This window comes from Phalacrocorax aristotelis, chromosome 4 (assembly GCF_949628215.1).
Source record: "Phalacrocorax aristotelis chromosome 4, bGulAri2.1, whole genome shotgun sequence".
In the NCBI taxonomy this organism is placed as follows: domain Eukaryota; kingdom Metazoa; phylum Chordata; class Aves; order Suliformes; family Phalacrocoracidae; genus Phalacrocorax; species Phalacrocorax aristotelis.
The window spans coordinates 44,440,008-44,457,036 of NC_134279.1; the positions used below are offsets into that span (position 1 = coordinate 44,440,008).

At 38.3% G+C, this 17,029-nt stretch overlaps 1 protein-coding gene across 3 annotated transcripts in view; it reads left to right on the top strand.

Moving 5' to 3' along the window:
- WDR17 (WD repeat domain 17) overlaps window positions 1-8,633 on the top strand; it is a 59,576-nt gene extending 50,943 nt beyond the window's left edge. For 2 of the 3 annotated variants that reach the window (XM_075091165.1, XM_075091166.1), the window contains exons 23-30: window positions 559-579; window positions 1,552-1,663; window positions 2,384-2,525; window positions 2,618-2,720; window positions 3,595-3,696; window positions 6,138-6,233; window positions 6,418-6,601; window positions 8,304-8,633. In XM_075091165.1, coding sequence (XP_074947266.1) covers window positions 559-579; window positions 1,552-1,663; window positions 2,384-2,525; window positions 2,618-2,720; window positions 3,595-3,696; window positions 6,138-6,233; window positions 6,418-6,601; window positions 8,304-8,423 — 880 coding nt within the window. In that variant the 3' untranslated portion in view covers window positions 8,424-8,633. The remainder of the gene's footprint in view (window positions 1-558; window positions 580-1,551; window positions 1,664-2,383; window positions 2,526-2,617; window positions 2,721-3,594; window positions 3,697-6,137; window positions 6,234-6,417; window positions 6,602-8,303) is intronic. The other variant, XR_012660333.1, reaches the window with a different exon arrangement.
- The last annotated feature ends 8,396 nt before the right edge of the window (window positions 8,634-17,029 follow it).

Below are 17,029 nucleotides of genomic sequence, written 5' to 3' on the forward strand. Positions count from 1 at the left end.
TTACTTGAGATGCTGAATTCTGCATATGCAGACTCAGCCACCTGATTTTGTTCTTTATACTGACAGTGTTTTCATCTTGATTCCTAAACAAATATTCCAGGTAATGTGATTTGTAGGCCATTACATGAAGGCTTCTTAGGATTTTTCAAAATAAACATTTGATTTCAGTTTTCTGGCCGAGCAATTTCTAATCACTTTAAAAAAAAAAAATGTTTAAATTGCCTATGAAGAAGAGTATGTGTGACTAACTAATCTTGAAATTAGTTTAGGAACTTACAAAATATACTATATTCTGAAAGAGCATTTCTGTATCTTGGAAAAGTGGCTATTGCATGGTAATAGTATACAGATTTTTCCAAAGACCTTTTGGTATTAGCTTCTTTAGGTTGTCAAAAAGCATTGGAAAGATTTTGTTGTTGTTATTGCTAAACTAAGTCAGTTAACCAGACCCTTAGAATTGCTATTGTAGTTTAGTTACTTTCTATTAGTTTTTTCCTCTGTAAAATAAGGATACAAAACAAAGTTTTGTTCATTACTGTTTCAATGTCTTCCTTGTAGCTTTCCATCACTTGGATACAGGTATTTTGCTTGTTTATAGAGAGACTGAAAAGTGTGTGACTTTACTAATACTAAAAATAAGCTTAAACTAAGTGTTCTAACTTTTAATTGTGATCAACACTTGAAAGTGGGATAGAAAGCAGTTACAAATATTGGACAGTATCTTACTCGAACATTTTTAAGCCAAGGACCACATTCTGAAAATCCAGGGAACTCCCACAGAGTTTTTGCTTTACACAGGATCAAGTCAGTCTTGTGGGTCCCAGGAGAAATTATGTCTGCATGAATAACCACAGAACAACCAGAATAATCAGTTATTAAAAGTTCAATAGAATAATTGTTTCAAAATAATTTAGTAATATTTACATGTATCCCCTCCATCTGCTTGTTGTGTTAAGGAGGGGGTAACAAGTAGTAAAAAGTTGGGAATATTTCAGAAATGTCAGTTTGCCAAACACAAATTTCCTTTCAGAAGGATGAAAATAGGTATCACATTCTTACCATGTACAATCTCTCTTTTGTAATGTCACAGAAGCACTAGCCATTCTGGATGACTGAGAGATGCTTTATGCTGATGTTATGGAGCTCTAGAAGCCTGGAAGTCTGAGGATGGTTTCATGAGACAGAGCCACATTAACATCTTTCCTTCTTTCAGAGTGGATAGGTCCTGTTCTCCCCTCCCACCCCTGATCACATATTCTTCCATCTCACTTTGAGGTGGTTCTGATGCATGAGGATTGCACAGCTGTTTAATTCAACCAACTAAAGCAACAGAAAATTAACACATGACTTCCCCAAAAAAATGAATGGATTAAGCCTCATTTATTGCACTACAATAGTCTTAGAGGCTGAGGTTATTCCTGTTCTTCCCTGGAAATAATATTTGGTTTTTTCAGTAAATTCTTATTTATAAAAGAATGTAAAAGAGAAAACAGAGTTTTTTCCTATTACAAACCATCAAGAGTAACGGCATGTCATCTTTTGTTTGTGCAGGGATTTAGCAGCTGATCTTCTAATGATGATTCCTGATAATAAACTGCAGTTAGTAAAACTATGTGCTTTTTATCCTGGATGCGTGGCAGAAATAAATGACCTGCATGAAAAGGTACAATGAAAAAGAATTTACCTGAATGCTAACAAGAAGTTATATATTGATTTATTAATTTCAGAAAATTTAAGGCCAAATAGATTTGTAGGATGAATTTGTCACTAACAGTCTTATATGTTACATATCTTTTTTTGCTCTTTTAGTCTTCTTTTGACTTTATTTTCGGTATTGCACAAGAACTTTAACTCTACTGTGTGTAGTCTTTCCATGAGACAGATTACTACCTGAAGTAGCTTATGATCTTCAGAATTACATGTCAATGTGATTTGTGCCCTCCTCATAGCAGAAGTGCAGCCTAATCATGTCTTTGCAGATCAGCTTTCTGTACTATCCTGAATTGATTTGCATTTTATGTCTGTAATCTCCTGAAAATCCCCCCTTTCCTCTTCAGCAGCACAAGGGTCTGCTCCACTGACTCCCTTAATGTTCAACCCAGGCTGCACATTTATTATGCAGAAGTAAAAATTTCACAAAAATGTTAGCAACAGAAACTGATACTGCTTAAATTAAAGTTAGAGGACCTTCTTCTCCTGTGCTGTTCTCTGGTCTAGCTGGCTTTCTTAATGCACATTGTTTGAAGGACATACCTGCATATAATGACTCTTCTTTCAGAGGGGGTTTGATCTTACTGTTATGTGCAAAAGTCAGTATTTCTCTGCATTTTAACGATCTGTTTGAACATTACAAGAATTCTTTGGCAAAATCTTTGCTTTCCAGTGTAATCTTCCTGATGTAGAAGAATGTATGCGATTGGCAGAGACAATTCAGGCAGATGGGGATATTTTTGAAACTATGAAGTACTATCTGTTAAGCACAGAACCTGAAAAGGCTCTCCCTTTTGGCATCCAGTATGTGAAAGGTAGGTACTTGGATGGATGAAGAAACCTTTTAAAGCATAAGTCACTTGTATAGCTTACCTCCTGGGATATTTTTGTTTCTGTTTTTCAACAGAACAACTCTGTGGCTCAGATTGGACTGTAGATTCAGTCTGTCCTTATCTTGATCTTCTAAGTTACATACGCACTGAACGATTAGTGTTGCATAAATGTAGTGAGTGAGTATATTTTCCTTACTTATAAAAGTGGAAGTTTCATTAAAGGAAACTTTTGAAATTTAAAAAAATATAGGTGCACTCTGTTAGTATCATTTTATGTTTACCGGAAGAGGGGTACAAAAAAATTGTAACAGGCAGGCTAGCTCCCAATCTGGAGAATAGCATGTGGAATTTTCCTAAATTTTCAAGGTTTAGCAAAAGGGAAAAAAGATATTTTACTGCTTCTTTCTCTGTGGGGCATTTACAACGGGCGCATCAATGTTCGTCCTGTACGAAGAATCTCACTTTGATCAGCTCTGGTTTCAGTTTCCTGAGGAAAAAGAGCAGTAGTACCACATGTATTATGGGTTTTTACGTCAGTGTGTTAAGGCAAATTTGAGCTGTCACTCTCAGAATTAATTCTAAAATAGTTGGACACCTTTAGGACAGGTGGCTGATGCTAGGCATGGGTGCCTGCACAGGTGTACGTGTGAAGAGCTAAAAGGAGCAAAAAGCTTAACTCTGATCTGTGGCCTGTGGGAAAACTTGGCGAAACTGAAGTCCGCAGCAATATGTGGGCCAATTTTATTTACATTTAGAGGTTTATCTCATTAAAAAGTTCTGAGCGAAATTGTTTTTGTAACTTTGCATGATTGTGCTTAATAACTGTGTTGTACATGCTATTTAAAATTTAGTAATTGACGTTAATGTTGAAACAGACTCCATCTGCTTTGTAATTACATCACACAGAAAGTAAGCATAATCAGCAAACATATATTCTCTACAAAAGATGGATGGATAAATCAAGTTTTAAAATTATAATTTGAATGTGGGTTTGTTGAATGTTTTTGCAGATGCTTGTTATTGTTCATGATTAATACTTGTCCATTTATAGATTTCGGAATGAGTTGCTGATTTTGTGTGGTTACATTGGTGCTTTACTTGCTATCAGAAGACAGTACAATAGCATTGTGCCTGCACTTTATGAGTATACAAGGTAATATTATGTTTTCAGTAACACTGAGACATCCTGGTCCCTATTATGATGTATGCCATACATTGCCCCCACTTACCCCTCCACGTCCCGTCCCCCCCGTCCCGTCCCCCCCCCCCCCCCCCAAAAAAAAAACAACCAAACAACCAAACAAAAAACACAACAACAACAGAACAAAACCAAAAACCTGAGTTCCCAGTTCTGTTATACCCATGCCTGTATATAGAACCTTCTTTACTTTCTTTATGCATTATATACATGAAAGTTTGAGGTAATGCAACAAGCTGTGAATCCAGGGTTTCAGTCAAACTCTTAGTTCTGTAAGAAAAACAATTTTTAGAATTAGCTGAGTCTTCAGCATTGCCTCCATGCATGATTATATATTGACAGTAACAGTTCTGATTTTGTGTCTCTGTGTAGACCATTTGCCAAGAGTTGCTCAGTAGCAACAAGGACAAGCTTTGAATTTACAGTGCATAACTGGGCACTAGCTTGGTTCCCACCAAGAAACCTGGCTTGACCTTCTGTTACTTAGTAGGGTAATATTCCCAGGCATTAATACACTTGACCTGGCCCACTTGATCTGACCTGTCCTGGTCCTGCCCACTTGGCCCAGCTCAACCCAAACCAGTCACCTGACTTGACCTGACCTGACCTAGGCCCACCTGACTAGACTTGACTGACTTGAACCAGCTCAGCCTGACCCAATTGACTTGACCTCACTCACTTCATGTGACTCGACTTGGCCCACATGACTGGACCAGATTGGGCGTGACCTGTCCTGGCTTGGCCCAACCCACTTTACCCTACTCACCCTGACCCACTTGATTTCCTGTGGTACACTTGACTTGACCTGACCCTACTTGTCCCACTTGGACCTGAAAGGAGAGAGATCAAGATAAGATCTTGATCTTATCTGCAAAATAAAATAGGCTTACATAAGTACTCTAGTATTCCTTCCTCAGAGTATAACCACGACTGTTTAGTCTTCCTGTCTGGTTTGGTAACAATACTACTATCCAGCTGACTAATTTCCATTTTTCCCTCACAATTTGGGACTATCAGATCCTTTTGGTTTTGTTACCTGACTTGCTGGGTAGCAGCAAGGCCAGCTTCAGGACGTCACTGATTTTGTAGCGCAAGCTGCGTTGGCATTACTCGAGCTGTTACTGTTCCACTAGCTGCTCTAACTGACTGCTGTAGCTAACTCTTGTAGCTAACAATTTCAGCCTATATCTTCATCAAGGACAAATGTTGCATATGTTGTCCAGTCCTTTCACACCTTACTAGAATTGTGAGCTTTCCTACCCCTCCTGATATTTTATCATAATTGCCTACCAAGGATAATCAAACAACATAAATTTAACATGTCATAGATCTGTGTTTGCTCCTTTTCTTCAACTCCATTCCGTTATATGTCTCGACAGCACTCTTCCTCTTAGCCATTCTCATTTCTGAAACTTGGTGAGAGGATAGGGAAAACGGAAGAGCACTGGGTTTTGGGGGGTTTCTTTTGGTTTTTGGGGGGTTTCTTTTAGGTTTTTGTTGTTGTTGTTGTTGGATGGGTTTGTTTCTTTTTTCTCAGCCACCAGGGTTACGTACGGAAAACAACAAGATGAAATATAAGCTTTTACAGAAGGGCTATTCTGATATGGAAATGAATAGACTAGTAACAAGCCAACTCAGTTTTTGTGATACTTTGGCTGTCAAGCTTTAAGTTTTCCTGGGATTTAAAGAACCACAGAACAATACTGTCTTAAATTTTTTTCTCAGATTGCCCAATATTTTCAGGATTCATAGATTTTTAGATTCTACCCCATCTTAAACTGGACACTTAAATGCTTAAGCTGGACATTTTTAAGACATCCCAACACAGATAGAAGTTTGCTAATTTAGGTCAGGTAATAACTGTCCCCTGTATTATATTTTGATAAATAAAAAATGCATCCACTGCAAGGGTTTTGGAACTGTTTTCCACAAGTAATCAGGTGAAACAAGGCTGTCCCCAAGCATGTATTGAATCATGTAACTCTAATTGTATTTTTATCATATCTGCTGTGTATATGCAAAATGGGCCCTTAATTTCAGTAAAGTTGTCATTATTAAGAAATAAAAATGCATATAGCCTTAAAATATAGAACAACCTCAAAGCAAAACAAAAAAAAAAGGTGGAGCTAATTAAAGACAAGAAAGATTAAATAAGGTGTAAATAGGCATAACTGAAATAAAACTTAAATGAAAAGGTATACTTTTATATCTAGTAGTGTAATATTTCTAAGGTTTAACATAGTGATTATCATGAAGCGTTAATTTATTTCTGTAAAGTTATTTCCATAACCAATCAAAATTATTTTTATATTACTGCTGCCTGTCTTGTTTTTCTTTTGAGAAAGTATTCATTGTTAGAATTAATTTGGACTTCAGTTATTTGCATTCCTTTTCAGTCAGCTTTTAAAAAGACGGGAAGTATCTGTACCTTTGACAATTGAACAGCTTTCTGAAGAACTAGACGCATGGAGAGCTTGTACTCAAATAAACAAGTAGGTGGAAAAATATAAAATTACTATGAATGAGACTACTAGTATTTGAATGTTTAGTTGTAAATACAGTATTTATTTCCTTTGTAAAATCAGAATATGAATGTAAAAAAATGAGTACTCTGTGGCTTTTTACATCTTAATTTGTGTTAGAAATGTAGTCGAAAAACAAGTGTCTTGTTCATAGGCCTACCGATGAATTGCCATGCACCCCGCCATCTGAAGCGCAGAGAACAGTGTATTCAGTACTCATGTCACGAATACAAGAGGAGCCTCTGAAAGGAATGGTTGGGCCAGACTACGTCACTGGATCAAATCTCCCTAGTCATTCAGATGTTCACATTTCCTGTTTGACAGGGCTAAGGATACAGGTATGGTTTTGGAGAGCTGAGGTGTTCTTTCTCAGTGATAGCATTGACTAGTTGTGAGGTTGCCGTAAACCTAAGGTCACTCCCATAATTTGGAAGGAAAAATGTCTTCCCTGTCATCACAGCAGCAGAAGTTGAAGGGGACAAATGCTGACACCTGCTAGATAAGAAAGGCTATCTAAAGAAGAACCGCCCAATCAAATAATTGCCTAATTTTCTAATCCAGAACTTCTTCATTTCCATGAGAAAGACACATTTCCTTTGCCAGATGTTCTGTCTAAAGCACATGTAACTTACTGCCTACTACCTCACTACAGCTTGAATAAAAACCAGGAAATTCTTTATCTTCAACCACATACTAACATTATTCTGTTGTATTTCTCATTATGGAAATTCATACTACAAAACTTGTAGTTCATTATTAATTAAAGACAGATATTAGAAAACTAAATATTCAAATATATTTATTCATCACTCATATACAGCTTTATGATAAAAACGTATTAGTCCTTATAACACCTCTTTAGTGTATGTTGTTATTTCCATAAAGGGAAAATTGACAGAGCCTGAAAACACTACGCTCAGGCTCCTCTCTCCAGACAGTGCCTCAGTGTCTATTTACTCTCTCTGATGAGGCTGAGCCCGCTTCCTCTGTCCAGTGCAAGATGCCAGCCTAAAGAGTAACAGGGTTGTCCAGGGATTAAGAGGGATAGTTTTGCATCAGAAATTGGAGATTGCAAAACACTAGCGGGATTTTTGAGGTTAACAAAATTCACCACTGCGCCATCAAGTCTAAAAAACACTTGCTGGCAACACTCCCACATGAGACCAGTGGTCTCTGGCTGTGGCTATACTCTCAACATCTGTGAACAGCCACGTAAAGCTGCCATGCTCATAATCCATTCAACAGGAATAGCAAATATGGTGTCACCAGCTTGTCAACTACTATATCCTGACTTCTGGATTGGTGAATACCAGGAGTCGTTGCTTTAGGTATGCAGATCAGCTGACAAATCACCTAGTCAATACTAAAATATAGTAGCCTAATTGCGTGGGTTTACAAGTTCTAAGTAGCACGTTTGGAGAGCCTAACTTTCTAGGAAGGCACTTAAACTGAATTGCAGCTTTGAGACTGTATTTTGTCAAAGGAAGGAATTAATAGCTTGCTTTTCTTCCATCAGAAAAATTAGTATTTTGTCCTTTTCATAGGGAGCATTTGAAATTATTCTGTAGACGGCATGTAGACTCCATGTTTTCAAACAATTCATGGAGGCATTAAATAGGTTTTTTTGTAGATGGAGAAACAGATCAGCACAGGTAAAACTGGGCACAATGAATTGTGTACAGTATTCTGAAGGAAAAACTTGTTACCTCAGCTTCTAATTCAGGCTAAATTTAACTCTGGAATAATTTACAGACATATAAAATAGAACAATTATTAAAAATAGAACTAAAAATTTACGGATTATGAAATGTTGTGTCTCCAGATTTTGGAATGAAACAAGTTCACTCAATTTATAATGTGTAACTATTATCAAAGCTTTAAGTTGGTGAGATACAACTTTTGCACGAATGTAGATGATACTGGAAATCAGGTTTTCCTGTTCTTTTGGGATAAAACAGAATGTGCTTTCTGTTGTGGTAGCATTTACACAACACATGTACTTTCTTTTTCCTTTCCTCCCCAAACATTTTTGCTGTACAGGGTCCAGTGTTCTTCCTTGAAGATGGAAAATCCACTATTTCACTGAACGATGCTTTGATGTGGGCCAAAGTGAATCCTTTTTCACCACTAGGAACAGGAATACGACTTAACCCGTTTTGATGAGGTGTTTTCCTCTGTACTTTGTAGGGCTTAAAATAACACTCTGGGGGTTAATACTCATTTAACCTTGGTTGTCAAAGGACAGAAAGATGGCAGTTAACTCCTGAACGGTAATTACTTGGACTTCAAAAATTGTAAAATAAGAAAAAGAAATGGATTTCTATACAAATGCTGGTTGATAATCCAAAGAAAAAGGTTATTTGAGAATCCAAAGAAAAAAAAAAAAGTCCTAACTTCATAGACAGCCATGTCTTTTTTTAAAAAAAATACTGTTGTCACACAATACAGACAATTCAGTCAACTCTGTATAAACAGATGCATTCTAAAGAAACTAAGCAACTATCTGCACATTATCAAAATATTGATAACAAACTGTGAAATCCATAAACACACTTCCAAATATGTAATAATAGAATTACTTTATTGATACCCACTGCAACCTGTTTTTAGAATGACTGGAATCCTGCAGCTATTTCGCACATTGTGTTCCCCTTTTACTTTTGCTATAGAATCCTGTGTGTAAAAATTAGTTAAAAGTAAAATTTAAAAAGTGCTTAGATTATTTTTTCCATCCATTAATTATTGGGCTCTAATAGCAGTACGAAGATATTTACTAATATATTGTTTAGATAGATTTGAATATCTAGATTATAAAATTATATTTTATAATAAGTTCATCTTTGGCAACTGTCCCCCTTATACTTTCACTGGAAGCTAAAATGTATTTATAAAACTTTTTTTTAATCAAGGGGTTTGTAAGGAACAAAGAGTAAATGAATTAAATTATTTAAATATGTTATGTATATTTAAAATACTTGTTTTCTTTTTACATTTTGTATTAGTTATAAATATACATATAGTATGACAGACCAGAAGTAAATACTTGTGCATATATTTTTATTTACTAAAGCTATGCTCAAATGGAAAGAAAATTATTGCAATAGGGTACTAAGAATATTTAAATTTTAAAGCTGGAATTTAATCATAAGGCAAATCTTACTAATAATTCTTCAGAATTACTCACCTGTAGAAAAGAAGCCTTGGAGCTTAATTGGTGGCACACAAGCAGAAATCGACTTCATCTGTTATGTTTTTTGCTGCTGTTTTACTAGAAATTTTTAAATCCTGATAGTTACATAAAATGTAAGGAAGTTGCAATTAAAAACTGGCAGAACTATTTCTAAAGAAACTGTTGTAAAACTGAAAATGACACCAGGTCTCTCTTAGCAGACCCTATCGACCAAAATCCTCAATATATAGGCAAGCAATTCCCTCATTTAACTAGAAATGACAATGCCACCATGCTGGAAGGGTGAGGTGGAGATTAGAAATAAAAAATTCCCTTCCTGCCCCCCACCACTTTCAAAACTTAAGATTTCAGCCTGTCAGTGTTCTAGAGTGTTATTACAGGGTTTCTGCTGTAAGAGTGTATTGGCGGGTGGTGAAGCTCAGCTGTTTTGTGACCTATACTAAAATATTTTTGTACATACTTGGATGCTGGAACAGAATGTTTTACTTTTTGCAGGTATTGTTTGGAAAATGTTTTCCTTTGTTTAACCCTGTGGAGCTTGGGGAATGAGAGTTGGATTTCAGAAATAAAAATCCATAGCTTTTGAAAGAATTTTCCAGCAGTCAGTATCTGATGTGTTGCTTCTGTCAAATGAAAGACTAGCTGTCTTTTAGCACATAAATTGTACAACCTTGTATGTAAAAGTTGTTATTACAGAGCTGGAGAGCAAAGCTAAGAACTGAACACGCAGCCCCACGACTACTGATTGGGATCTGAAGGACTGGCTCAGCTGCCACTCTATTTAAAATCTTCTGCTGTGTCCCAAGTTGTTTTTTTTAACTGATATTTCACAATTTAACTGTCTTACAGTATGTAGTATAACTGCATCAATTTGTGCATAAATTGTGCCTTAACGTGGAATCTTAGACAAATCTACTCCCTTTTTAAATTAGTGAGGGTTAAGAACTCTTTCATTGCTGAAATACAAAAATTAAGTCAAAGGGCGCTTTTTATATTGGGAATCCATTAAGTAACAGCCATTGTGAATAAAATGAGGTTGCATTTTCTTTAAAGTGGTTGTACCCCACGTGGTGAGTGAGGGGAACATGCAGAAAAGGTTGTTATTGTGTCTGCTGCTACAGCTGTGGTTGCAACTGTCAAACTACAGATTCATCATTTTCAAAAATAATTTCAGATTGTTTGCTGATGTGTGACTTCATTGTCTGGCACAGCTATCAAATGCAGATATTTCCCCTTAATATTAAAGAATCCTTTGTCTTCAAATCATTGTTTGGGTCTTCTGTAAAAGTCATATTTCTTATTTGAATGAAGAAATTCATCAAGCTATACAGCTTGTGCTTTCCAATTACTATTAAATCTCAGTTAAGTTTAACTTCGCTTTATCTCTACAAATCAAATTCATTGTTCTAATGAATGAATCTGACCAACATTACTGACATGTTTATAAGCTTCACAGACTGCAGTCACGTGTGAGACTTCCCTAGGTGGGTTCCAAAACAATACAATAAAAAAAAAAAATCTGATGTTTTAAACTTTTCCCATTGCAAGGACTTCCTTTAAAATGAGATATGGCACTTTAAATCCATGTTGTTGAATTTCTTCATTAGGTAAAATCATTTAAATCCAGAATTACAACAATTTAAGGTGACACTAATGTAAGAATTTCCCTTCATTCTTTACATAGAAAACAAAACCAAACTACTGAATAGAGATACCTTCTTCAGAATAGGCGCTTTTTTTTAAAAAAAAAAAAAAAAAACTGAAGCGTGCACATTTTTGTAGGAAGGAAATGAAATCCAGGATCACCATTACTCTAGACAAAAGTTACTAAAAACACAGGGTGGGGAATGGATTCAGAAAAGCAGTTGTGAAGACCAGTCTGCATTTGCACAAATAGGTCAAGATATGAAGACATGAAGTACACTTTCAGATTTAGTAACAATTTCACGTGCAACAGTTATACCTTGTGGCGTCTAATGTTGTTATTGTAACATTTGTGTCAGGAAAACTCACCGATAAAACAGTAAAGCAGCTCTAGGAAGAAATGAAGCTGAAAAGGAAGCAAGGTAATCTTATAAAAACAAGTAAATTACAGTATTGCAGACATTTAAGAAAAAAATAACAAAAGCTGTATTTTAGAATATGATGATTTCAAAGAGGTTTTCAATTTAATTGCTTAAGAGAGAAGTGTTCCCTAACAGAGAGTAAACTTGAGTTTACAGTAGTGTAACCAGAATGGGGCTTGTGTCAAAGTTCCACTCTCTGGGTAGTCCTTTCCATGGTCTCCTGGGAGGTACCAACCATACATTGTAGCAGAATCAGTCAGCTTGTTTCACCTGGTTTTCTTTAAAATAAACCCATTTTGCCTGTTGTTTCTGAGGAATCCAGATGCTGGGGAGGGGAGTTGGAAAACTATATTAAAAGAAACAGTGGTTTGAAGATTCAAAGTATTAAAACTCCATAATTTAAAGGTGGCAATGCTGTTTTAATCACCTTTTAGTTTAAATTTAGTGTATGATTTTGTAGTTAAAACAGTGAAAGAAGGCCTCATCTTTCCTTACGAAAGCAGCATTTCAGCCCTATCTGTACATAAAGCCAAAGTACTACCATCTTCCGAGGCTATGATTATTTGAAGCAATGTAGACTATCAGTGGTGGGAAAACAGACAAATATATACAAAGAACCTGAAAATTGATCCGACTAATCAGTTTAGGACTATTGCTGCCATTGTCCAAACCAGCCAAACTACTGGTATCCGTGTGGCCATCGTACGGTTCAGCCTGCCTGCGAACGGGACTCTGACTTGCTACAGAGCTGACTGCTCGTGTCCCGCTTTCCTGCACCATGTCCTGCAGCTCCCCACCATCAGGGTGTCTGCCAGGGCTGCAGGAACTACTGCTGAGGTGAGGGCTGGAGCGCCTGCCCTGTCCCATGTTCATCAGCAAAACGAAGATCTCCGTCACATAACTGGAGGGAGGAAAGCTGATTTCAGCATGGTAGAAGTACCTAGAATAGATCAAAGCTCTGAGGAAGGTAACAGGAGCACTTATGAAATATTAGAATGATTTCTACGGATGCCACGCCAGGGAAAAGCACACAGCAATTTTATATTAAAAATAAAAAACATTGGCAACCCCCTCCAAACTTCCTGTTTTCTAAGAAACTGTATCTGATGTCTTCAGATATTAAACACAAAGTTTTCAGATTTTAAACAAAAATATCTTTTTGTTGCCTTTATAGCAAAAGTAAACCAAAATCACACATTACAATCTGACATGTTTATTTTTATTCTATATTTTACACACTTTTATATTAACATAGATATATTATCTAATTATATTTATATATTATATTAATATATATAAAAATACTTTTATAAATAAATTTTTAAAACATGAAGACTTAAATGATGCGAGAAACAAACTCACGTGATGTGGCAAACAGTTAGTTATCTCTTTGGGATATGAGCTATGTTTTCAGCAGATGTGCTGCACCAGAGACAGTGAACTGCACATTGTCCCAAACTTGGCTTAATGTTAAACCACACTTGAAAGCAAAAATCACAAGCCATTCATTTCGGCAACATGTTAAGCATCTGATCAGTTAGTTGTTCAGTTTGCTAGTTTATTTGCAGTTACTACCCTTCCCCCCACATGACTGAATTTGAATAACTTTAACTATCTGAAGAGTAAAATCATTAAGTTATTCTAGTTAAAAATCTTACTTGGCAAAGTAGATCCAATACTGAAGAAAAGAAAAAAAAAACCAACCTCTGACAAACTGTGATCATATACATCCCTATGATCACAGAATAATAGAATCATAGAATCATTAAGGTTGGAAAAGTCCCTTAAGATCATTGAGTCCAACCGCTAACCCATCACTGCCAAGTCTACCACTAAACCATATCCTCAAGCACCACATCCACCCGTCTTTTAAATACCTCCAGAACAAATTTTTCATTGGATGCCTGTAAATCATTATGCTTTATTCTCTTCAGAAAGGTTAAAGATGCAGCTAGAAGGCCGACTGACCTGAAGTTTCATGTCTAAATGGTGTTTGCATATGCTTTGTTTGCTCCTACAACTACCACTGATATCAAGCAGCTGGAAGAACTTGTACGGTCCCAGTACGTATCACACATGGTACATTAAAGAAAATAGGAGAGGAGATTTTTCACCTTGAGCTGTGGCATAGAAGAGACTGACATGGGAATGTTACGTTCCATGTAGGTGCCAGCATTTTGAGAAGGACACCAAGAACTCACAGGAGTGCAGAAAAGGGCTCCAGAATGAAACAAACAAGAGAACTGCCTCATTTGGGAAACAGCATTGATGTGGCCGTGATGTCTTTTAATTGAGACAGAGCATCTTAAAAAAAAAAAAAAAAAAAAGCCATGCTTTAGTTAATACACTGGTTAGGAAGTTGAATGTAAGAAAATTCAAGTGAAATGCAGTGGCCTGCAAGACAGAGGAGGTCAAACTAGGCAGGCTTATGATCTCTTTAGGACTCAAAACAGCTGAACTGGCTGCAGTAAGACCAATGCATGTAGAAACATTTGCAAGATTAGATAGGTATAGGAGTATTTTTTTAAAGGTCTTATAGTTCATCTTACAGAAGAGAGGAGTAATAACATTAAAATGAACAGAATTATAAACTCAAACTGATTGATTTAAAAATATCCTTTCTCTTGAAGACCATTTGATAATATCACGGATCCAATTCCTAACACTCATTATCAACATAAGTTAAATTAAGCTAATTAGCAGAAGAAGGAAATAATTAGCTCCTGCATTATCACTTCATCTGCTATTCTTAGGGCTGAACAAACCCAGTCCTCTGAGCCGCTCCTTGTACATCAGTCATTAACCACCTCGGTGGCCCTTCCTGGACTCACTACAGTATGTTAATGTATGTTTCATGCTGGGTGGTCCAATGCTCCACCCCATTGTCCTAGGTCGTTAATAAATACGTTAAGCAATACTGGACCAAGAAGTGAGCCCTAAGGGAGATCACTCACAACTGGCCATCAGCTGGGCATCATCTACAACCTTTTGATCACAGCCTTTTGAACATGACAGTCCAGCCAATTTTTCTATCCACCTCATCAACCACTTACTTACCCACTATGTGTCTTGGTAATTTGACTACAAGGGCACTATACAACATCCACTGCTATCCCTTTGAACCCCTGTCTTTCCTCAAAGACTATCAGTGAAAAATTATATGATGTAGGTATAATGATTCAGCCAAGGAGAGCTAAGGAATTCAGCAGCTTCTTTTGGTAATAAGGAGTAGCAGAGGGGACTATTTATCAATAATGTGCTAATGGCAGAAGTGTTATTTATTAAATTCAAATTTTACTCCCATAGCATAATACTGATACACTACCCAAGGACTGTTGAATATAGTAACATAGCAGTCATCAAACATCATGAAACACTGGGAAAATTTTCAGAAGACTGTATGCATGTTATCACCCATATGGTTCTATGCTGGTTCAGGCTGGGACAGAGTTAATTTTCTTCACAGTAGCTGGTGTGGGGCTGTGTTTTGGATTTGTGCTGGAAACAGTGTGGATAACACAGGGATGTTTTTGTTACTGCTGAGCAGCGCTTACACACAGTCAAGGCCTTTTCTGCTCCTCACCCCACCCCACCAGCGAGTGGGCTGGGGGTGGGCTGCGGGAGGGGACACAGCCAGGACAGCTGACCCCAACTGACCAGAGGGATATTCCACACCATATGACGTCATGCTCAGCATATAGAGCTGGGGGAAAAAAAGGAGAAGCAGGGGGACACATTTGGAGTGATGGCATTTTGTCTTCCCAAGTCACCATTGCACATGATGGAGCCCTGCTTTCCTGGAGATGGCTGAACACCTGCCTGCCCATGGGAAGGAGTGAATGAATTGCTTGTTTTGCTTTGCTTGTGTGCGCAGCTTTTGCTTTCCCTATTGAACTGTCTGTATCTCAACACACGAGTTTTCTCACTCTTCCTATTCTATCCCCCATCCCACTGTCAGGGGAGTGGGTGAGCGGCTGTGTAGTGCTCAGTTGCCGGCTGGGGTTAAACCCCGACAGGCTCTAACGGCACTCCCCAGCCACGTTTCGGCGAGCAGGACAAAGCCAGGCGAAGCAGCCTCTGCTGCTTTGCGTTTCATACATCTCACTCCCGTGGAGCTGGAACGCAAAATGGCCGCCCCTGCGCCGGCAGCCCCCTCACGGCCGCCCCAACGGCCGCCCCGCGCTCGGCGGGCAGCGAGCTCCCGCTCCCGCCGCCCCAGGCGTCCGCGGGGCGAGCCGCCGCTGCCAGGGACCTGCCGCAGCAGCCCAGCCGAGGCCGCAGCGGGGCCCCCTGCCTGCGGGGCCGGGCGGGCGGGCTGCGCGCGGCGCCGGGGCCGGGGCCGGGGCCGGGGCCGGGGCCGGGGGTGCCCGCCCTGGCGGCAGGGGAGCCCCGGCGCGAAACGCAGGGAAAGGCTTGTTCTCCGCGTGTCGCGTGAGGCGGCAGCGCGGTACCGTCTGTGCGTCTCTTGAGGACCGTGTGGGCGCGCCTGCCGGACTGCACAGCTGCATTTCTTCACAGAATTGAGATATTACGCTACTGTGTTTTTTTTTTTTTCCTGAAAAGGCCTTATGATACTTTTTTGCTGCTATAATAATTCATATAATAAGAAATAGTTCAGCCCGTAAAGAAGACTCCTTCTAAACTTGGGTGTGCTATAGTAGTCTTCAACAGTGCTCTGACATGGTTCAGTGTTTGTTTCAGGTCCCAGTTCTTAATATTTTTAATACGCTACTTAACATTTATTTCATACTAATAATGCAAGCCATAAAAGCCACATTGTCATGGGGCCCCCACATAATAAAGACAACAACAAGCCTGTTTCCTTTCATTTCTGGCTAAACAAGGGCTCATTTTTTGGAAAGAATTTTACCAAACACTAATGTCAGGTATTTCATTACTCTGTATTTTTGGTATGCGGCATTAGCGTGGTCTGATCCACCAGAGACCTGTTCCAGCACACAGTCCTGCCAGGGCAACAACATCCATTCCCTATTTTGTTTGTTCCTGTTACATAGTAACAGAAGTGATGCCCATCCAACTTGGCTCAGCTTGCCAAAGTTACTCTATTTTCATACAATTATCTGGTAGCAAGAGATTAAAGATTATGTTGAGAGCTGCATATTGCCCGAGATTGAAGTTGTATTATTACTGTAAACTAGTTCGGGATTACTCTTCTGGCTAGTCTACCATTTTACAGAATTAAAGAGAAAGCAGTACCAAATACCTGTAAACTCCTAAGATGGTCTTGTTTGCTCTTTGGATGCCAGCAAGGATCAGTGGGAATGGTAGGAATAGACATTACAAATGCCACGAGAGCACGAACACACCTATTTGCAATGAGATGGCTTGGACTCCGCTGTGCCTCTCTGCAAAGCTTCTGTCATCTGTTTTTTTTTTGAACAGGTGTTTTCCAGAACGGCCATGCTTGCTGAGAACTAATCCTACCGTACAGAACATGGAAGCTTTTTTTGACAACGCTTTTCCTGAGACAAACTTGAAAGGCGCTGTGC